Source organism: Spea bombifrons, chromosome 6 (genome assembly GCF_027358695.1).
Source record: "Spea bombifrons isolate aSpeBom1 chromosome 6, aSpeBom1.2.pri, whole genome shotgun sequence".
Classification (NCBI taxonomy): Eukaryota; Metazoa; Chordata; class Amphibia; order Anura; family Pelobatidae; genus Spea; species Spea bombifrons.
This window is the reverse complement of record NC_071092.1, coordinates 2,730,556-2,754,426: the sequence shown is the minus strand read 5'-3', so window position 1 is coordinate 2,754,426 and position 23,871 is coordinate 2,730,556. Positions and strand designations below refer to the sequence as shown.

Genomic DNA, 23,871 nt, shown 5'->3' with positions numbered 1-23,871 from the left:
GATTGTAAGATCCTAGGATCAGGGTCCTCTTCTGATCCCTCATATGAACTTGCAAGAGTGACCCCACACAACTCTATTAAAGTACATTTGATGGTTGGTGACCCCTTTAAAATTTACACGCGGTTTAGCATAAAAACATAAAAATAATCCGTCCTGCAGCGATCCTTTTTTTCTTTCCACATCTGATGTCTTCTTAAAGCTGTCGGGAACTGGAGAATTTCATTTGGTTTTGGGACCCCCTTCTTGTACAGACGTACCTACCAACTGCAGAGTTTCTTTACAACTTACCCGGAGAGCAAGTTATCATATGTAAAAAAAAATCTGTTTATAAAACTCAGCATTAATAGATACAGTTATATGAAGGGTGGCATTTCACTATGCCCACAGTGGCAAATAAGGTGCCACTTTGTCTCCGTCAGCATTGAATGCCCTCAATGTGTCTCGGGTAGTCTTTTAGACGGTGGTGACGCCATCTAGTGGTCACAATGAGCATATCATAAACATGTTTATAGATAATTATCACCTTCCAGGCAAGACATGATCCAGGCAAAAACAACAAACGCGCCTTTGGGTTGGTAAAAGATTTTAATGAATTACACACCGTTAAAGCTATGACCGATATTTTTGTCCTGTGACTAAATTTGTGGTCATTTGGCTGCGTGGGATCATTTTTTTTAATAATATTTTTTCCGTGGACCATAAAGCTGCCGCCTTCCCTGTGGTTCAAGCAGTTGTTATGTATCAGATCCAGATTTTTCTTTGATACAATGTAAATACGCAAGGCCTTATAATCCTTTTAAAGGGGAAAGCCACATTTTTTCCGTCCGCCGTGTTCGCCGAGCCAGTACCGACGCTAACCGGAGATGAGTATATCGTGTGTTCGGCTGAACATATCCAACGCACAGAAAATAGCTGGTGTAGAACGGGGCAAATCCAGACACCCCCACCCCCCCACGCACTTTAAAAGGGGCCACTACAAAAATCTAAAGGGGCCTCTTGGCTAGCAAATGTATTAACGTGCAAACGATGGCTGGAGTGTCCCTTTAAATAATAATTCACAATTCTGGTCTAAAACTTTGCAAGATATAACAAAGAACTGAAGTAAAATGAGATATTCATCACATCCTGTAAATAAATGAATTCCATGTGGACGGAAACACAAAAGGTGTTTTATTTTTGGGGGGTTTTTTGTAGTTTTTTTTTTAATAATAAAAACACTTTTTGTTAAAGAGCCAGACAGCACATTCCAGCCCAAGCGCTTCATCCTGAAGATTAGTTTTCACCTTTTCAAGAAAACACATTATTGCTCGTAATCAACATCTCCTTGTTATTAAAATCTGTTAGAGAATTATAACATGAAGCATTATACTTTGGAATGGTGTTAATTTGCTGTCAAGGGATGACAGGTAAGTAGATTTTCGGCTAAGAAACGTATTCCGATGATGAAATGAGCTGCCTCGGCGCCACTGAAACTAAATTGGAAATGCAACTAGAATAGTCTTTTCGATGATGATGATGATGATGATGATGATGATGGTTGGATACAATGTTTCAAAGGCAGCCAAGGACGTTCGGTTAGTATTGTATCCACCATAGGTTCTGGATAACAAGCAATGTGTTCTTCCCAGAAAAATCCTACCAACAAGAAATGCTAGATAGGGAGAGGTATGAGCAGTAGAAAGAGAGAAGAGATTGTACAGAGGACTACTGAGACCTCACTTGGAGTATTGTGCACAGTGCTGGAGAGCGGATCTCCAGAAGGATATAGATGGAGAGAGTCCAGAGAAGGGCTACTAAAATGCTTCATGGATTACAGGATAAAACTTACCAGGACAGGTTAAAGGATCTTAACCCCTTAAGGACAATAGGCGGTCCCTAAACCCATTGAAAACAATGCATTTTGAGCCTGTACATGTACGGGCTTTGTCATTAAGGGGTTAATATATACAGCCTGGAAGAAAGACGTGACTGGGGGATATGATAGAAACATTTAAATACTTAAAGGAAGAAACACTACCACAACAAGAGAGGGGCAAAGGTTTAAAGTAATAACTTTGTATCTCTGTAAGTTCTTAAACTGGTGAGAGAAGCTGGAAGGCGGTCAATTTATTAAGTTCTGCCCTTCTCGGCACTCATGGGTCTCCAAGAGCATGTGGCAAAGTTGAGACAAAGTTGTGTTTATTTTGGACCTTCTTGCAACTAAGTATCCAGCAGGTCCAGGTACGTCTTCTGTGCGTTGACTCGTGTCGGGCTGGGAACAGTTAACGCGATTTTAGGGGTTATGTTTGCCCAACATGCGGAGAAGTGCCTTCTTCTACCCAAGATCCTGCGCCATATTGAACAGTCACAGTACGGTCAAATTCCAGAACACCAAATTCAGATTGAAAATCCTTTTTCTTGCGTGCTTAGATGAAAAAAAAGGTTAAATTAGTTCTTTTTAGCGCTAGTTTTTGGTCATTCCACAAAACTGAAAGAAAAAGATAACATTGTATTTACCCAACTCCTTTCCAGATAAACTTCCATAAAACTCCCAAATAGTCTTAATATTTCTTTCTGTATCGCGTAGTCTTTGTAGTTTTTTTTTTATGCTCGCATTAAAAATCATTTATTTGCGTTCTAAAAAGCACATTTCTGCCACTAGCAATATGCCGTACAGACAAGAAAGCATCTGCTGGAGACGGAGCTGGACACCAGGAGTGATTCTAGATCCTTCTTACCGATCTCCAAGACTTAGAGATTTTTGGGCGAGTTTCTCGGGTTGCGTCTGCTGGTTCTGGCAACATTCGTGGCTCAGCTGCCAAATAAGCGCTAAAAACGAATGAAATGCTGGATATCTGTGTGTTTTTCAGTATGTTTTTCTAGACAAAACCCTTCAAACTTAAAATGAATATTTCTTTTTTTTTTGGGGGGGGGACAGTAGCCAAAAACCGCATGTTTAGCCTCTCACATACCGAGGGGAGGTTATAGCGCTAGTTTAATGCAAAAGATGGACCCAGTGCGCATGATGTTAAGAAGACAAAAATCATAGTAATACAACCCAAACGGCTTCTCTTGATTTACTTTTATTTTTATTATTTATTATTTTTAAATATTGAATGACTAAATATTTCACAAAGTTTGACCCATTTTTTGTAAGGATAATGTGTTCTTTAATTAATCAAATGGTCTCCAATGGAACTAAGACCCCTGGCATAAAATTGCTTTGTACAAATTAAAGCCTTATCTGTGTTTAAAAAAAAATTAAGATCAAATTTAGACTTGAAACCATTTTTTTGTGAAAAATTGAATTTTTGAACACAGCTACTGTTTTTAAATACAAAATAAAGAAGCAGAGGCTCAGCCCTCTTCAAGGCAACGTTTCGACACACAGGTCTTTCTCAAGCTACTGTTTTTAAACTAAGAATTGGGAAAGACAGTAAAGGGGTGTAAAGGGTTAAAATGAATAAAAATTAATAAGTAACTGAGACTCCCTGTTTCAGAATCACAAATATACTTGGTGTAGTTTGGAGTCCAATGGCATAGAACCGCAATCAAGACCTTCCATCACATAATCTGAAACTAGAAGATCAGAGGCTTAAATATATAATGAAAGGAAGTTTTACTTCACTGAGAGGGTGGTAGATAAGTGGAACAGCCTCCCAGAAGAAGCGACAACGAAGGGACTTAAACATGCAAGGGATCAGCATATGGCTCCTGAAGACGAGACCAACGACTGATTAAGGTTTGAGTTTTTACAGCGGGAGAAACTGAGCCATAGTTACTTTACCTGGGAGATTCTATTTAAATGCAGGGGAAAAAGGCATACATGAGATTTTTTAAAGGCTTTTAGAATCGCGGAGGATGATTCCTGGGAAATGGTAACGTTAACATCCTGCTAAGCGGGACAATTAGACCCCCGCCGGGCTCGTTGTATTACAATTGAGCTAAACTAATGTCTCTGATTTATACAGTTACTTATGGGCTCAATGACCCTGTTTGTTTTGTTAATGAGATATTTGGAAATGATGACGGCCCCACTTGCATATAAATACAGTATTTTTGTACACCCCCCCCCCGCTCCCCCAGGGTCAATTGTTGATCTAAGATAAACAAATTAGGGGATTTGAAGTGTTAAAACAGTGGAATACATGAAAGTTAAATATTACAAAAGTGTGGAAAAAGTGTAATATAGAAAAAAAATGCAAAGCAGAGTAGGACAGTATGAAATATTAAGACCATTTATAGCATTAAAAGAAGACTTAAAACTTTCCGGGTATTGCATTTGGTACCTCGTCCTGATTGGTTGCTTTTTTTGGTATGCTTTTTTAAGTATTTGGGGTGTATTCACTAAACAGTTAATTTGCAGGTATGTTCTGACAGCCGCCCCCCCTGCGCTAAAGGAGAATGCATATTAAATTATCTTTCTTGCTAAAACATTTTGTTGCCTGTTTATTAATGTAATCAAATACAGGAAGCGTGACTGTTCTTTGCCAAAATAGATCAGCTTCTGAGAAATTGGCTAAAATCAAAACTGAAGCCCAAGTCAAACCAAAGAAAGAGAAATAAAAGGAGTTTAATAATATTTTGAGCGATATTTTTTTACTTAACACCGCCATCTGTTATGGAACTCATTACGCTCGGGACATTTAGGGTAGGTATCTAAACAACTTTCTCTTCCAATAATGTTGATAGTTGGGAAAATGTTTACATTTAAAATATAACAAACATAATATATATATATATAGCATACATACATTATACTTTTACAGTATTTTGTATCAAATTAAACTTTTTGGTATGTTGCTGCCACCTAGTGGTGAAGTCTGTTTCCACAGGGCTCAGTGAGGCTCAATTAGGAAATCCATAGCCTACCATAGTTATTATTATTATTAATATTTTTTATTCATATAGCGCCGGTAATTTAGGCAGAGCTTCTTACAATACTTATATTCAAAGGTTCTGACAAAACTAAAACTTACATCTTAAGGCAAACCGATACATTAGGTAGATGTTCTCTGTATGCTGGCTGCATTTTCTCCCCATTCGTAAGATGTTATGTAAAGGTGAATTAGATACTATGTGGCTCTTTAATTTTTTTATTGGCTAAAACTGACATCTTTTGATTTGGTTATTTTTTCTATTTATCCATAAAAGTAAATAATATTTAAAGAAAGGTACCGAATGCTAGCGGCCCCTGGTGGCCAATATAAAAAACACATTCTTACTAGGTTTCAAACTTAAACCACCAGAGACCACTGGCAGGTACATTAAAAATTGTGTATTTCCAAAATTCCCCAATAAATTAACTATTTTAAATGAAAATGGAGAAATAACAAATCCTGTGATTTTATTTCAATCTTCTTGAAAACAGGCAGAACTGAGACTCGAGGCAATATTTTAATTATTGAGCAATGATGGTAGCATTTAATAAATGGGATATGAAGAAAGGTTTTCAGTGAAAAACAACACTATAGGAGGATAATTGTAAAATTGTGCTATTGCTGATAAAGAAATTACAGATATAGTAAGACTGTACAAAGAAAAGAGAAAAAAAAAAGAAAAAATGACAACTCAAAATACCATTTTTTTTTATTAAGCTTTAAATACAAATAACGGAATGTTCTATCAAAGGCAGTAGAGACTTGTCTGCGGAAGAAAGAAGACAGAAGAAACCCGGAAACGAATGGAGCAAAAAGAAAATGAAAAAATATATATTTTTGGTCCATTTGTGCGAGTCTAGTCTGTACAGATGTTCCAAGATGCTAAAAGCACAAACTATTCCTTTACAAATGTGCTCCATCTAAATCGTTATCATTATTATAGACGTTGAATTTAACATGAAGGAAGAATGATCAAAGTTCAAGTTTTCCCCAAAGTGGGTGTCATCTTGGGAACGTCTTATATCCAGAAGGGGGCAATTTCTTTTCCCTTGAGATCTGCATAGTCTGGGAACTCTTCGACTTCTGTTTCGAACGGTGCTGATGCTTCATATCAAAAGGGCCTTCAGCTTTCCCTAAAAGAAATTGCTCCCACTTCGGGATTTCCGCTTGGACAAACTCCCAGTAGTGCTTCTAAAATATAAAAAATAACGCAGACATGAGTGAATGTCAGTAACACGAAAGGGTTAAAAGAATTATTTTATAGTAAACTCCGCTGCACTCACCTCCAGACTAATAATGGCAGAGGGTGGGCTGGATCGCACAATGTTTTTGAGCCGTTGTTCCACTAATTGCAAATCCTGAAATAAAATACATAAGTCAAGGGTGTTAAAGGTCCGATCACGTGTTTAATATTAACATCCACTAACATTAACGAGACAGGCTCAACAAAAAAGAAGTCATATTAAAGTACTTTTTGAGTGCTTTAATATGTATTCTTTAAAAAAAAAAACGTTAAAAGCATTTACTTTAGGAAGAAGCTCCAGCTTCCCTGCTTGCACCATGATCCGCTTATTCTCACCGATGTCGAAATCAATAGGAGTGCTATCCCATATGCATTCAAAGGGTGCGTTACACGCCATCCCGTGGGGGCCAGTGCTGGAGCTGACTGGTAATAAGTATATTACATCACCCGCACGGTTGGGGGGAGGGGGATGCAGATCCCCCCCTCCCATGCATTTGCTTAAACCCCAAAATCTTAAAGAGACCTCTAAACTATCATCTGCATTACATCACATATGACAGCAGACATGTCATTCTGTTTAAACAAAACAGTTAATAATACTTTGTATTATAAGGTTCAGGTACAAGGAACCTTCTGACGCCCCACAATTGGTTTTGGGCCTGAAAGGGTTAATTTATAGCGCATGGCAGACCTTACCTGCAGCACAGCCTGATTTCTTGCATGCGCTGCTCCGGCGTCTCGCTTCCTCTCCGTCGTGTAGTTATCGCGCTCTTCCCGGCGGATACTCAGTTCCTCCAGAAGCCGAGCTCTTTCAGCCTGTCTGAATGCAGAAGGTTTTGTTAAATACCACAAAATTCAACAAAAACAGACATTGAAAGTTTCTTTTTTTAAAAGAAAAATAAAACAATGTTTGAAACGCGACCAAACGCTGATTAAAATGTAAGTTGCTTAAAAAAAATAGGAAATAAAAGGAATGTCTGAAAATATAACATTATATAACAACACAGCTTTACTATATATATTTTTTTAAAAAAACCCTGAAAATTGCTATTTTTCTTCTTAGATTCTGTTTAAGATTGTGTATCCTCACCAATTTTGTTGAATATTTAACTTTTTAATTATTATTTTTTTGTAAGGGGCCCATCCATTCTTTGCTGTTAAAAATAATTACTTCAAAATTCAAATGAAAACATCAACTGAAGGGTTTCCACAAAATCAACGTTTCTATGCATGCGCTTACATGGCTTCACGCCTTTTGGCCAACTCAACTTCTCTGTCCATGTGCGAAGGGGTCGCCGTCATTTCACGAGCTGCAGGAAAGGGCATGAACACGTTTTCTGCATTAATATATGTAAATATATATATAACTCTGTATATTCTTCAAAAAAGGTGAAAATAAGTAAATAAAGCACTTACCTGAGGTAGAAGCTGCAGCCCTGCTGCAGCAGCTGCCCTCCCTCTCCGTGGTCCAAAGATTCTTGCCACTGATTGGCTACTTGAATAGAGATGAATTAAAACCTCTGGGTCTGGTAACTACTTCTCTTTGTATAAATATCTTTAGAGGTTAAATGAAGCATATATGCCCCTTAGCAGATAGTTAACCCGTGGTAACCCGAGTCCAGGGCAGGGTAAAGGGTTCTGGGGGTAGTTACCTGTTGCAGGCCATCCGTATGGCATCATGTGAGCTCAGAATCTGCACAGCACCAACATCACTTCCGTGTACAGCCGTTACCATAGAAACCAACCGGAAACAGCGGCCTGAAAGCCTCGAACGTTGCTCAGAAGCGTCAGGATTTTCTTCTCTTCTCTCTGAAAGCCGCACCGGAATACCTTCTCATGTGATGGGGAAAGATAATTAAATATCGACTATGTTTCTGCACATTAGAAGAGTCTGGTCTTCGTAAGAGGCGCCATTTTGCCGAAGCCTCCTCAAAGGATTTCTCTATCTCTTGGTCTCTGGAATCATGGCGGGGACGCACTGGAGACAAGTATCGGTTGCGTGAAGTTAATTGTGCAACGTGATTGGCTCCTAACAGTTGCCTGTCGTCCAATCAGATGATTAAAGGTAGGCTTGTGAAGACTGTGTGCTGCTGCCCTCCTGTGGCTGTTTGTGTTCTCAGCAGGAAGTGCTTAGAGGCGCTATAGCTGAAAGACAACCCCCATCATGCTCAGCTAGTGCCGGGTAATGCTCATGAGTGTTGTGGTTCTGTTATGTTCATAACGCTTTTCCAAGATGCAGAGGAGGTTATGTATAAAAAAAAAAAAAAGTGATTTTACTGCAAATTTTAAATAAAACTAATATTATTACCATAGCAACCAATGGTCCAAGCAGCAGGAAGCATCTTTTGGTTGCTATGGTAATAAGACAATTTTAAAAAGCTTGTACTTTTCATACATAGTGTCGAAAAATCCCGAATAATCTCAGGGTCACACAGTCTGGATCTGACTCCTTTTCATTCTCCCCGCTGTAATCATATATAAGACTCCCAGTTGGTGCTTTTGCTCCCAGTATGTTATGGTTGATATCCCTGCTTGAATGCAGGTGCCTCAATTAAGCGTCTCTTAAAATAAAGACAAGCCAAGGTTTCCATGAGGACCGGTATCAGAGCCATTTATGATTTGATGAGTTGCTACATAGAATCTGTGTGATGGGCCATCAAAGGGTTAATATTTCAAGACTCTCTGGTTCCAGAAGTCCTTCCGAGCTGCGCATGATCTGCCAACCTGGGCTGCTGTGATGGACCCAACTCACAAGATCAGATTAGAAATACAGAATTTTCCATCAGATCAGTCCTCAAACCTTAATCAGTCGTTGGTCTCGTCTTAGATTCAGGAGCCGTATGTCTATCCCATGCATGTTTAACTCCCTTCACTGGGAGGCCGTTCCACTTGTCTACCACCCTCTCGGTAAATTAAAACTTCCTTCCATTCCATCTCAGTCTCTGACCCTCTAGTGTTAGATTCCGGTCTCTTGTTGTAACTTTTCTGTGTTTTCTTTTTTTTGGGATATTTAGGTCCTCACAGTGTAGTTTAATACGCATTGTTCTTTAGTGGGGCTGTCAGGGACATTAAACTGTCCCTTTAACTCGGATACATTGTAGCAAGTTGTGAAATAAAACACTTTCACCCCCCCCCCCTGAATGGAAAGGATTGGTGGCAATAAACTGGAGCCGGGCGCCGGGTGAAGAAAGTAGAGAACCCGGTCAATCCGGGTGCGATAAAGCTGACATGTTGTGGGTGGGGCTAAATTTAAGACCCTCCCCCACAGACTTCCATCGCTTCATATAAATTGACGTTTTAAACACATGAATAATCCCCTAATGGTAGTTTTTCTTCTCCCGCATTCAGCGAATCCACGTCCTCTCTCACATTAAACGGCTGCACGGAAAATCAATACGCAATCAGAGTAAACATGAGTAACCGATCCATCGGAGGTACTTAGCGGCCGGCTTAGGGTCATTTCTGGCATAAATTAAGACCTTTCTTAAGCCTTAATGAATGTTGAGCCGTAAAATACTCGTATTAATCTTCTTTTCTGGTTCGTGGCGGCGGATATCTCAATGTAAACGTTTAAGCGCGAAGGGCCCGGCCGTTTGCATTCGGAAGACGCGCGAAGAAATAAATTGAGTCGTTAGAACGACTCCCCAAACACACAAAGTTATTTTTCTGCGAAAAGCTCCGCAAACGTCTTTATCCAACATTCACTGAAAATGTCAAATTTTATTTTTATTTATTTATTTTATTTTTTTCATCCGCGGAAAATTGTTCTGCCTCCCAACGTTGACCTCAATTAACATGGCTCCCATTGTCACTCGGTGACAGGAAGTAAATTGCAATTGCATCAATCTTTATCGGCAACAATGAGCCCTAACGAAAACAGGGCCTTTTGTTCGGCAAACATTGTGTCTGCCGAAGCTGTGTTTTCTTCGTCCGGCTAATTGGGGGAAGAAAAAAAAAATGAATAAATTTGCCTCCTTTTTTGTCAACATCGTTTTTCGCGAATGTAAATTTCAGCTACATAACCTTAATCAAGGAAGATGTCTCCGTATTGTTGCCATGTACCAAATACGTGTACAAATAAAAAAAAAAAGACATTTTATTTTAAATCATACAATTTTGGGGGCTCAACGGCGAGAATATTTTCCGCATTCTCCGAGCGATAATGAATTTGATTTTGTCGGCGGCTGAAAGCTTTTTGCAGTTAGCGCAGACAATCACAGCTATTTTGCATGGTAGCGAAAACACATTAAGTTGTCAAGCGGCATTTATAAAATGATATTAGTTTAGAAAGTTAGGAGGAACAATGTTTTATTCACTGCTTAGAACTGGTGGCGGAGCGTGAGCGTAAACGATCTGCAATCCCGGGCTGGAACGTATATACGAGAACGGTAATTAACCCTTTCGATTGCCGACCCACCGGGATATGCCTGGCCGCACGCTATGAGTGCGTAAACAGCTGTCTGCCACCGTCACCAGGCGGCAGCTGGCCTTAAAGAGCCGGGCCCGCCGTGTGATTGCCAGTCCAGCCCTGGTTGGTTTCGTTCATTTGGTAAAAGTTGGGAAGGTTTTAAGAGAAGCAACACCAGAAACTTCCGTGTCTTAAAAAATGTGAAACATAAAGTAATATTTTCCCGCTAACATAATATTTAAAGCGGATCTCCCGTCATTGTTTTCTTTACTAGTATCAGATTTTTTTTCCCCAAAAATATTAACCCCTTAAGGACAATGGGCGGTCCCTAAACCCATTGAAAACAATGCATTTTGAGCCCGTACATGTATGGGCTTTGTCATTAAGGGGTTAAGCTGTTTTTTTTACCCCAGTTGTAGTTTTTGCCCCATAATGTAATGCCGTCTGTATGAGTTCTCGCTCTGTTATTTGAGCCCCAATCTACTAAACACCCCGACTCCTTATCATACTGCCTGTGGGGAACAATAGAATGGCCCAGTCTTAATTACCCAGTCGGACTCTCTTGACTAATGAAAGTCTATGGAGGAATGGACTTCATTAGCATTGCCATAAAGCATCAGCTCAGTGTGGTGTTTGAGCCGGGAAAGTCACCCAAATTATAACATGACTGACAGCAACGGCGGCTCCAGGTCTGCAGATAAAGGGAGTTTATTGGGACAAAATGAATTAAAAAGCAGGTTTTTGTCAATGACAGCAGTAGACAATTTCCATTTTGGAGAGTGATGAAGAATTTATAAGTTAGGAAGGTCATATTCCTTAAAAAAATTATCCGTCGTGTTTTCTGAAATAAAGTTGGTCGTTAAATAAATGGAGGCTCGATGCTTTTATTGCATATAAAAGCATCTATATATTGTTTTTGCGCAGACGTATCTTTTAAAGACGGAATCCGCTCCAATTTATTCTTTATCCGTGTAAACAGGACAACGCGCGTCTTTTGTTATTAAGAGCGAGGTTCCTGGAAAACGTTCTTCATTTGCATCTTCGGGAATTGTTCTCTTAGCCGTTGTGTCGATCGTCATCTTGTAATGAAACTGTTTAATAAGATTTACAGTTTGTTGGGAAGATGTTTACTGGAATTCAGATACCTTCTTATTCAATTTGACTCGAACTTAATGACATTGAATCTTTCACTTCACGGCAGAACAAATAACCTAATAATTTAAATGTCTAAAGACTTTAAGTATTACACTATTTACATTGATCCGCTGCGTCTTTTTTTATGGCCGACATCTGTAATTAGATAAACATTTCTCTTCTTTGCATTCACCGTCCATTATAGCTTCTTGAGGCACGTTGTACTTTATGGGGTGTGCGTTAAGAATGTTAAATATTACTCAACGCGTTGTTGCTTTTAAGTAATATCTGGTAAATATTCATATTTTTAATAAATATATATATTCTTTACAGTGGAGATTGAGGGTCCATATATTGTCAAGATTGCTTTTGAGATAACCTCAGCCTACCCCCAAAGTCAACTTTATTACTGGGCTGTTTTAATGATGGAAATAATAATAGAAAATATAATAATAATAATAATAATTATTATTATTATTTATAACACTAATTTTTTCAGTGCTTCTTATAGTCCGTACATTCAAAAGGGTCTGACAAAACTAAAACAAAGAGAGTGCAAAAGTATAGGTAATAATTAATAATTATTAAATAATTTACTCGAGATGTGGATGAGAAAAATAGAATTAATGGATAATGGGATAATTCAGAATTTCAGCATTTTTTTTTTACATCAATTTACATGATGGTCCAATCCCTACCAGCTTGTGGTGTAGAAAGAGCTCGGTCGGACCTGTTAATGTATAGTTAAATCAGCAAGACTTTGCAAAGTTCCAACACCCATCGAATTATGCATTATACATGGTCAGCTCAGTCCTTCACCCTGGGGAAGCTTAATATGGAATTGTGGTTTCAACTCCCTCGCTTCACCCTTATCATGAAAGGTGAAGCCAGGGAGTTGAAACCAGAATTCTCCTGCCAACTCTCCCTTTTAAACCCCATTATCACCAAACAAGACTCTCGATAGAGCTGAATAAATTGGCATTTGGCTCATTTTTTCTCGAGCGACCGTGTACTAAAAACAAAGCAGACCCACACGGAACTTCCGCTTCGATACGTTGGTGGACAAATGTACCAAAAAAGTTACATTTGAGGACCATCGTATTATGTATCTTCAAGATTCAACCTGCTCTCCGACAAACACGAGCGAATGAAATATTCGGTTAAATTCATATTTTATTAGTCGGCAATAACACGGCGATGCGGCTTCTCTGAATGTTGGCTGAAGGACGCGGGGAGCTTTCTCCAGCAGAAATTCATTGATCAACTCAGGAACAGATTTTTAATGTATTTAGAAGAAAGCGGCCAGCTATAGTATCAGAGTCATTAAAAAGATGGCAGCCTTGGTAAAATGTTGGCATTTTTTGCTAAAGCTGACGGGCTGGATTCCATGTCGGAGATAAACCAATAGACGGCAATAAAATATAGTTTCCAAAATTGATACATTGTATCTCGGTCAATGAAGCTGGGCCAATATATCTGATTTTATGTCATATTTTCCACATTCCATTCTATGGAAGCATTGCCAATATATGCTTCAGTTCCATTTTGATTGTTTGGTTTCTTGACATGTTCTATCCATGCCAGATGAATTGTACAATGCTCCAGAATATGACAGAGCTATAAAAAATCAATAAATAATAATACTATGCTATACATGGAGACCAAATTTGTGTATACAGAAAAAGGAACCTTACTATGACATGTGTTTTTAAGAAGATATTTAAAAGACACACAAAATGCTTAAAGTATTTTATTTACATCAAAAAAACCATACTTTATTTAATTGCAATACAATTTACATATTAAATAACACTATAATATAATGATTTAATATAGTTTTCGAGTTAAAATAAAAACAGGTACAAAAAAAGTATATAATAGAAAAAAAATAAAAGAAAATGAGAATCCACATTTTTGAGATGGGCCAATGAGATAAAATTAAATCAGTGACCAACTGTTTATTCCTACTGCACCCACAGGTAAAATAATATTTTTTAAAAATAGTAAGTTTTGGGGGGGTTAAATCCAAATTTCATAATCAATGACCCCAAAAAAATTTGCTGAATTGTTTTGGTGAATTTAATGTTTGATATTCCATACACAGAAAGTTTAAATTCACGTGTCCACCGCACACAAAAAAAAAAGGAAAAACGGGGGAAAAACAGAGACAATTGAAACTAGAAAAAAATTAGCTTTATATGAAAATATAAAATTCTATGATTTATATACCATAGATACAAAGTTCCCAGAATAAGCTTATCAAAGCAAGTAAATATTTACAATTCTATTTTTTTAATGCTTTCTAAATATGAAGAAAAAAAAAAAAAGAATGAATAGACATGAAAATTTTTTATTTTTAAGAAATAATGGCTGTTATGTCTATTTAAATGTCGGTGTCACGACCCCAAATGTTGGAGAGATGTGACATTTTATAAAACCATGTATCTCAACATTTGGAGACATGTTTATTTTTTTCTTTAATTTTTTTTTTTTTAAACACAAAAAGTCTTATTTTTTTATTTAATTATTCTTGATAGAAAATGTGCCCCTTTACATCTTTAAAAAAAAAAAAAAAAAAAAAAAAAGCACTTTAGAGTTTAATGAATAACACATAAAAAGAAACCTAGTCCCTCTGCCATTCTCAGTTGTATTTTGGAAAAATTGGTCAATGCATCCTACATACCAGATTAATATTTTCTACAGTGGATTAACGGAAAATTATTAAAAACAAAGTGCAAAGATTCATAAAAAACACAAATTACAAATTAACTAGAAGGCGAACTAAATCAATAGTTTACAGACTGAAAAATCCCTTCACGTAAAAAGAAACTGGTGATATTTTGCAAAAAAAAAAAAAAATAATAATAAAAAAAAATATATAGCCTGGTAAATGTTATATTAAAAACAAATAACTTTCTAATAAATGTAGTATTTAGTTTTAAATGTATCTTTGGTAATTTAGATGTATAAATGTGGAGAAAACATAAGCATGCATTGAATGTTAGAAGCAAACAAAATGTTTTATTTCGCCAAACATCTAAAAAAATAAAATAAAAAGGAGAAATAAAAGGGAATTTTCTAATGCTGAGTTTGCTAAAAACTGATAAAAATCATAAAACAGTGAATTCTCTTTTTTTTGTGATGTCACCAAATAATTTTCTTGACTACAACCTTGTGGACCTAGAGCTGTTGTTAACCAACAGTGGAGGATAAAATTCCTGTTAAATATTGGGGTTCTCTGTCATCATATTTATCTAATTTAAGAAAAAATCAGAAAAATGGCTTAAAAAGAATTAATGTGGACTGGCTCGATCTTTAAATAGCCGGACCCCATAGGAAGAAAGATATGGTGGAATTGCGCATGATGATAAGGGACTTAATTTAGAATGCACTACATATTCCGCTTAATTGGTATAAATGGGGTATACCGCCAAAAAACCCGTCCCTTCAAAGAACTAGACTTTGTAAAAAGTTCTATTTTAATTTGCGATACTTTAGCAATTTCCCCCTGGTTTAAGCTTGAAAAAGTCTCAGACATCACTTCATTACGAGGACTCAGAGGGTCAGCCATAAAACAATTATTTATGTGTCTTAGACTATGCAGAAGGTCTAAGAAGGGTCTAGTCGGAGGTGAAAAAGGGGTTTTGTAAGATTTATGAGACAAGGCTCTTTCCGTGACCTTTTCGCAGTGAGCTCAGTATTGGACCCAAAGCTTTCATTTAAAAATGTAGTTATTTTTCATAAATTAGGTTCAGCCACATACACAACGCATTAACCATAATCACACATTTACATTTACTAGAAAAGTATTTAAAAAATGGTATCAATTACTGTTAGGACAAAAACCACCAGTTAATAAATAAGGGTCATACGTAATTTACTTATTTTTAGTATGAGTCGCTTGAAAAACATTTTGAAAAAATAAAATTAATATAGGTATTTTTTTTATCAATTTAATTTACATGACTCCATGATTATCTTTTTTTATTATTATTATTTTGACAAATACCTGCTTATTATCTACTTTTTTTTTTTTTTTTTTTACAGTGGCTGTATCAAGGGTCATATTTATATAAAAAAGCCTACCAAGCCAGAGAGTGTCAACAAAAATGTACATTTTTAAAAAATATTTTGTGGTTCACATGGCTAATGGTTTGTTAAAAAGAATATTCTAGCCATTCTTTGTAAGAACGGCAGCAGATCAAAATCCGATGGGAATTAACGTTTTGTTATCGTTCTTGTTGAAGTATTTGTACGTAGTTAGTGCGTGAAGCCACCGAACGAAATACTCAAGGAAAGTTCTTTTTTGGGTGGAAAGTCTGTAAAAAAAGACCTTAGGAATTGATAACCTCACCTACTGCACTTTATAAGCCTTCGCAACAGAAGAGCCTCTTTTGGATACAATGTTACCGAGAACATGGAGTTCCTACTGTCCGGGATTGATGGACCTACCCATCCGTCCTAGACCATTGACCCCCGATTTAGTTCAATTCATGCTAGTGTTTAAAGTCGTAACCATAATTAAAACATTGAACATTTAATAAGAAAATCCCAGAAAACGCTGTTCTAAAGGTGGAGCAATCGCCGTGGAAACCAATGGAATTTTCCACTTCTAGAATGCCGAGCTTTCTTAGAAAGTGGTTTTGAGATAGCAAGTACTAAATAAGATAATAATCGCCAGCTCTTAAAACATGGACCAAGCGCATTTTTATTATTAGTGGGCAGAATAGTTGGTGGAATGAATGTTCAACCATTTTTTCCAAAAAAAAAAAAAAAACCCCAATAAAATCACAGTTTTGAAAAGGTTATCGAAAATCTAAAAAAAAGCAACCTTTGACGATTTGTGTTCATTATAAAAAGATCTTTTTTGATTTTTTTTAAAAAAAAGGCAGAATAACCCAAACGGAGTACGTTCTATATATATTGTGTATGGAATGTCATGTTGTAAGAGAGAAGGGACAGGCGGTAACACTGATCAAATAGTGCAAAGCTGGGGGGGGGGATGCGGGTTCTCCGTGTGAAATAAAACAGAAGTGGCCGGCGGCTCAGTAGGACACCGTTAAGACATTAAATGGCAAAAAATAAATATCAAAAATATCAGTGTAGAAAAGTAATTGAGTTAATTGAATGACCTATAGTCTGGCAGGGAAAAAAAGGCCTCAATAAGTCCTCTCCGTCTTCAGAAGGTCAAAGGTTTTACAAAAACGTAGTGTCTTTTATCTTCCGTCTACACGAGGGACTCCATGCTTTGTGAAGGGTCCAAATCATCGTTGATCAAAACAGCTCCATTTCTGTCCAGGGCCAAGGGGCCGCTTCCATTCTCTTTACTGCTCACCAAGCTCAGCATTGCCTTGTACAGGAACTGGTACTGCTCCTACACGAAGGTCACACAAACATGAAACCACATTAAATAAACATCTTGTACACAACAAGACAGCAACCACCCTCCAAAGGGCATCCTTCAGCGCGTTAATTTTAACTCTTGTGAGTTTTCCAACTTATCTGCCCTTCTGAACATTTATCTTTGACCCTCAACATCATAAGACATCCAAAAGTTCTATTTACCACTATGCTGAAATCCCATTGGTCAAACACAACACCTATGGCTGTTTAATGGCAACATGATAGAATACATATTAGATACATTCAAAGCAAGTCGGATAACGCTAACCCCCTTGAGCTCCAGATACTCAACGAAGCAGCTGGATTCTACCTGACGGCTCTGCTTCTACAGAGTTTTTACATGGAAGTCTCTGCAGACTTTGTTTGGTTTGCAGTAATGTAGTCAGATAAATCGTAGGGAGCTTCCAAAGCCGGACAAGAATTATTTACTAGAATTTTTTTTTTATTACGTCATGGTTCCCCTCCGCCCCCCCATTGTCAACTTACAATATCTGTGAATACACCCGGTCTCATGAGATTGATCATCTTGGCCACCTGATAGACGTCCACCGCGTTCTCATTCTCCAACTGTTGGGACAACGTAGAAAGAGCGCAGAGAGTCCCCGCAGAGACAGCGCCAAACCTAGAAATCAAACAGATCGTCTCAAAGCTCTGGAAGGAGACAGTCCTAAAAACGTGAATTCAATTATATACAGAATGGGGAAAATTCTACATTGTGGCCTTAAAAACATCCCTGTTTCGCTACAAAAAGATAATGTTCTGGGAGCCGATGCCTTTATCGTTTCTAAAGCAAGCGATAAAGATTTTTACGGTCAGTGAAAAGCCAAATGGGGACAGGGAAGGTGCCTGCTGGGAATTGTTCTAAGCGTGAAAGACAAGTAGGAACCGAGGCGTAAGTAAAATAATCTTTCAAAGTTCCGAAACAGTTGTAAATATATTTAACCAACCGTTTTAAGTGAAATGTTTAGTCTGCTTTTAGGGGAGGAGTCCTCTTTTAATAAAGACTATGATTGGTAATTTGGACCAGGTGGGCTACTGGCCGGCAGCGCCACAAACTCGCCCGATATGCCGCTCCGGCAGCAGATGCTGTGCATCCGCGCATAACCAACCTCTAGTCATCAGGTGGCCTTAGAGTACCAGGGGCGCCCCATCACCACCAGTCTGGCCCTGATTTGGACCCCAGATTGATTGATTGCCTCATTATAGCATCTTCTTTGATATACAGGCTAAACTTTGCTGTATCTCGTCCTATGCAGCCGGACTTACTAAATAGGGATTTATTATACATTTTTTTCTTGTTGACTTCATCAAAAATAAAAGTTTTTGTAGCCTTTTATTAAACCTCGCAGTTCACATCTCCGCACGTCTAAATCCCCCTTAGCTGTTAGCTTGCTGTCCTAATTATTCTTAACAAGGTTGCATCCCGAAGCAGTTGCTGGCTCCGCGGAAGGTCTGCTCCATGCTATTAAAAGTCATCTTTCTCCGTTGCGAGGAGTCAGCTTGTCCAATTAGTCCATTTGCAGAAGTCCTATAGGAACGGCCACGTCTAATTACTGACCCTGACTTACAGTATCCGTCTGTTCCCGAATTTCATTTGTATCCGCTGTCACGCTTCACACTGAGAAAATTGCCAGAGAAAAGCGGCGTGAGGCCATCGCTGCCCAGGCTCCGGGGCCAAAGCCTCTGCGTAGACTACAAAGAATTATTTTAAAACATCCGCGAGGCTACTGAGCAATCTAATAAACACTCCGTAACAATTTTAATGAACAATGCTTTTAAAGTCACTTGTCAAAGCAAAAAAGCGAGGGAGCGGAGTGGATTGTTACGAGCACTTGAGTCGCTGAAGCGTACGGCTTCACAATATTCCGTCGCTAGTCACTAATTCGCTTAATCCAAAGCGAGCGTGTAAGTGGCAAGAGAAAAGCTCTTTAGGCTCAATCACTGCGAGGGTATCAATAATATAACATATTTGCACACACAGACACAGAGGAAATCGGAAGAGTATTTATCGCGTGTCAACGTTCTAAATTAGAACCCCGTTCTCCATCGTCGGGAGGGTCGACGCATCTCATGCCACCTTAGAAAACCCAATAACTCCTCCTGCCATGGTGCCGATGGGTAGTTATAAGAAGGAAAATGTCTCTTACATTTCATTCAGGGGCATAAAAAGGGTCCACATTTTTGGCGTCAAAACCGAACCAATTAAAGGTTCCGTTCCAATTGGAAGACAAGAAATCAATCAGATAATCTCAAAAGCTCTAGAAGGAGATTCACCATGATGGAGAGACTTAATAGGCTTAGGTCTGGGGTCTAGGGTGCCCACCGGCAAAACCAGGGAGCAGATCGCCCTGTTGGGTGATAAGTCCTCCGGCATCTCATTGCCATATGGGCCGGTTACAATGAAGCTCTCTGATCTCCCCCGCTGGCCCATTTGCACTATGGAAGACCTGCCAAGCCAACACAGCCTCCATAGTATGCATTACAAGGCCCTGTGCTCCTTTAATATAGTTGATATGACATCGGAGGATGGCTGGGGGCACTGAAACTTTAATTAACGAAGTCTCCTGAAACTTCTGATTACTTGAGGAAGTTTAACTTGAGATAATTCCTTTTTTTTTTTTTTTTTTTTATTTCAGAGATTCTACTCTTTAGAAGAACTAATGGATCATATCCGGCTTCTCACTTAATACAAAAGACCCACATTTGTCCTGTTTAAGAACACGACATTTGCATGGAAACGGCCGAGATCATTTTTAAAAATGAGACGCTTGCAATCTGGCACCATACGGACGGGGGCTAATGGCTTGAGAAGAAATTCATAAAAGGCAAACTACAAACAAATTAAGGGCAAAATGATCAAATTAGCGATATAAACCAAGCTTGGCATTTCTCGATACATATTTCTCAAACTAATTTGTTCCTGTAATTATTCCAGGATTTCAAATAATATATTTTTATGGGCAAAAAAAAAAAAAAAAATAGATTCATTTTCAGCTACATTTCCTTAAGTGGTAATTAAAAAAGTGCCTATAGCTAATGTACATTAAGAATAATAATAATAATAATAAAAATATATGCTTCGGCGTGCGTGATAAATACGACAGAAAAGCAATTTACTGATAAGTAACTCAATTAATATTTTTATAAACACAAAACCTTTAATTCTAAACCGAAATCATAAAAATAATGGTATTTCTGATCCAGTACAACCTAATAATTAATACATAGAAACGCGAGGGAGCTATAACATTAACATAATATAGGTATTTTAGCTTTTTGAATATATGAGTGTTTATGAGTAAATAGAACTTTATATTTTTCTTTTTTTTTTCTATATATTATATATAAAATAAATAAAGTTTCTGTATATCAAAAACCTTTATATTCTGGTGGTCTTACGGGGGGGGGGGGCGATATAGTCTTCCTGGCATGGATCTCTCCCGCACCCTGTGAGGACCAGACAGGTAGAAGAAGGTGGACAACTCAACCACAGATGGGGGGTTTGGGGTATTGAGGGACTGTTGAAGAAGCCCCCAAAACGGGACACAGAGCTCCTGCTGTGTAGTTCCAAGTTTTGCCCATTAAAAACAGACCATCGTCCTCCTTCTCATCATCCTTTTACTCTTGATAAAGAATCAATATTATTGAAATATTTGCACAGAACATGTAGATGACTCATGAGACACGATCACAAAGTTATCCTTTTCGTGACGGCTCAGAAGAGAACCAGGGGAAGGAAATAGAATGTTCAGATGGTCGTTACATTTAGTAAAACAGGAGTTAGAATGATACCGATTGCCCGAGGAACTTCATTTATACACCATGAACCGTGGACATGGCTATATAAAAGAGTTTTAATAAGAATAACTAAAGCCACGAAGAGGAGGCCGCTTTATTTGAGCCAACGTATCATGCTTCGGCCGAGTATTTGCAATACGTACTCATCGTGTACAATAGTAGGTCCGTCTCTTGTTAGCGCTTCTTCTTTTATCACATTGACCAGTTCAAAAACACTGCTGATCGGGACGTCCGGGTTCGGCCATTTTGGACACTGAAAATGCCGTACTTCCAAGACGTAGTCATCCTGTAACAGACATAAAACAGCGTTAACGACTTTACGATTAACACAGAGAGGGTCCGACTCTCTCCCTTACTCTGGAGATGAGCGGAAGATCGTGTATCAAAGTATGGCGGTCTTGTGTTATACGTCGAAACGGACATTAACAATACCAGCAGTAGAAATCTACGGCCGACGACTATATAGATCCACAGAATTCTATTTCATAGAATGCTAATCCTAGGGTTATTTTTTTTTTTTTTTTGGAGAATGTAGGATTTATTGTATTAAAACAAGAAATCCTACATTCTTCAAGAGACCCTCTCACTCGATCTCATTCTCTTTTGTCCAAATAATAAGCTCCTCTCTCTCAAGAGAAACGATGAGATTAAGAGAAACCTGAATATTTTTATAATCCGTTTTCTGCTGTCTGTCGGGATTTGGAATGTCAGCTTCTCACACATGGAAAGAATTGAAAATGTAAATATATAATTATATATTTTTCAATCATAATTATTTTTTCAAATTTTTTTTTCAATAAATATTAATTTCACTCTTCCAATGTAACTTCCTTTTTAAAGCTTTGCGCTAAAAACCGCAGATATTATATGGTTTTTTTTAGCGGTTTGGCAGTCATTTGAGCATTATGGCAGCTACGCTTGACAATTAAATGATTAATGAAAAAGAAAAAAAATCCAAAGACGCAAATAATAATAAAAAATGCATTAAAAAAGGCGATATTCGTGGTTGTGTGATATGCGCGTCGTCCCACCTGTGTTGCTTCAAGGATAAAGTCATGGATGATAATTTGTTCTTCATTAGAGAGACACAACCTGTCTTTGCTGATAAGAGTAACGGTGAAGGTTTCACAGTTCATAGATTCTTCGCGACTTGGCCAATAAACAAATTCATCTTCCGCCTAGCGACCAAAAAAAATATTTTTTTTGTTATTTCATCATTTATTCTAAATAAATACTCTTAGGATCCTTCTGCGGATCCTCAGTTTTTCAATTGATAATTTTTTTAAAAAAAAATCCTAATAATTTGACGCTTTGCCCTTCAGAGAAAAATGAACGCCGTAATTTTACTGCAACATCGACTTTTGCGTTGCGTTTTTTTTTTACATTTTTTTTATCTTTCTCCTTCGAAATTAGCTTCTAGATTTCGTAAACATGATGAATTATTCATTAGGAGTGGAAAACAAAAATCACGCTCCCTGACCGATAGCATTAAAAAGTACATTTGACAGATGTTCTATTTCTGGGTAATTTAGTTTTCATTAAATACACTTAAGGAACAGCAGCCATTGAGAATTAACCCATCACGTGGAGGTAATATTTGGAGGAACATCTTTGTTTCTAAAGTTCAATAAATATAGCATTGTCGAGAACGAACGGGGCGATATTTAACCCTAATGCTGGCGCGATGAACGTTGTTCTAAAATATTATATTTTTAGGTCAAATTAGGTTATTTGATAGGCGCCACGCCAAAAATATGTATAAAAGGGAATTGGCAGTCTTTTTTAGGTTATTTTGTTGGTCTCGTCTTAGATTCAGGAGCCGTATGCCTATCCCATGCATGTGTGAATTCCCTCACGGTATTACCCTCTACCACCTCTGCTGGGAGGCTGTTCCATTTATCTACCCCCTTCTCAGTAATGTAAAGCGTCCTTACGTTACATTTAAGCCTCTGGTTTTAGATGACAGCCTCTTGAAATTTAGCTTTATTTGGCTTCCAAACACTAACAGCCTGCGGATCTTTAATCTGTATCAGCACCTAACTGGAGCACTTGGCTAAGAATCCGCAGCGTTGAGTTAAGTACCAACGATGGACTGCTCTCATTGTTGGCTGTAATGTCTTCTCCTCATCATACTATTAAAAGGTCATCAGATCTTGATTTAAGCAGGGCTTCATTGAACACCTATTACAAGAGCTTAATTGCGGTTCATAAGGAGAAGATGTCTCTAATGTGCACCGCGAGGCACTGAAGACATTTTATATAGGGTTTAATTTCCGTTAAATAGACCCGCACACGCTAAGTGTTTCTAAGCTACTTCTTATTTTACAGTCCTTAAACCTACCTCTGCTGTTCTTTCCGCGCCCGGAAAATACTTCCCATAAAATACTTCCTTAGCAAGAAACTAAACTGAATTACTTTACTGGTAAAGCTTTCAACCCCCCTCCCCCCTAAACATGTATTTTTATTTATAGCTGTAGAATTAAACATTAAAAACGTTATCTAGATATTTCTGACATATGTAAGATATTTATGTAGCATTTAGAAACCTCTGAAGTAACTGCAAGGATTTCAAATTACTTTTCTGTTATTCCAAAACGGGGGGAAGACTTTTTCGTTGCGCATCTGAGCACTTTTAGTCTGAGACTATTAGAAGACTGAGCAGGAAGTGCAGAGTGCAAACGGAAATTCCTTCCCTCGGTTTACCAAACACCAAAAAGCATAAGGAAAATTAATTTTTAATTCATTTTGCAACTTTTTTTTTTGTTTAAAACCTGTAATCCCTTCCAACCTCCTTAACCCTTTCCCTCCATAATCATTCCATTAAAAAAGAAAATTATATCAGTAAACAAATCTATTTTAAATACTTGGACATGTTCTTGAGCCGTGGTTAGACTAACTATGGCTGCAGAGTTTTAAAGCAGACTATCTAGAACCCCAAATGTTTTGGTTAGAATGTTCCAAACCATCAAAGGGTTCTAGAACCCACCTCCCCAGTAATTCTAGAATTCTCCTGTCCGTTTTCTCTC

The 23,871-nt window shown here is 37.8% G+C and overlaps 2 protein-coding genes across 3 annotated transcripts in view; both read right to left on the bottom strand.

Moving 5' to 3' along the window:
- Positions 1–5,801: 5,801 nt before the first annotated feature.
- Positions 5,802–7,787, bottom strand: C6H3orf14 (chromosome 6 C3orf14 homolog). Its single transcript, XM_053470222.1, has 5 exons — positions 7,519–7,787; positions 7,343–7,412; positions 6,799–6,922; positions 6,143–6,217; positions 5,802–6,050 (listed from the first exon to the last, which is right to left on the bottom strand). The coding sequence occupies exons 2-5, from the start codon at positions 7,402–7,404 to the stop codon at positions 5,862–5,864; spliced, it is 450 nt and encodes a 149-aa protein (XP_053326197.1). The 5' UTR covers positions 7,405–7,412; positions 7,519–7,787; the 3' UTR covers positions 5,802–5,861.
- A 7,358-nt stretch (positions 7,788–15,145) lies between these two features.
- Positions 15,146–23,871, bottom strand: part of PTPRG (protein tyrosine phosphatase receptor type G) — a 179,534-nt gene continuing 170,808 nt past the window's right edge. For both annotated transcript variants that reach the window (XM_053470206.1, XM_053470205.1), the window contains 4 exons: positions 21,877–22,023; positions 20,989–21,131; positions 17,534–17,669; positions 15,146–17,018 (listed from right to left, as the gene is read on the bottom strand). In XM_053470206.1, coding sequence (XP_053326181.1) covers positions 16,872–17,018; positions 17,534–17,669; positions 20,989–21,131; positions 21,877–22,023 — 573 coding nt within the window. In that variant the 3' untranslated portion in view covers positions 15,146–16,871. The remainder of the gene's footprint in view (positions 17,019–17,533; positions 17,670–20,988; positions 21,132–21,876; positions 22,024–23,871) is intronic.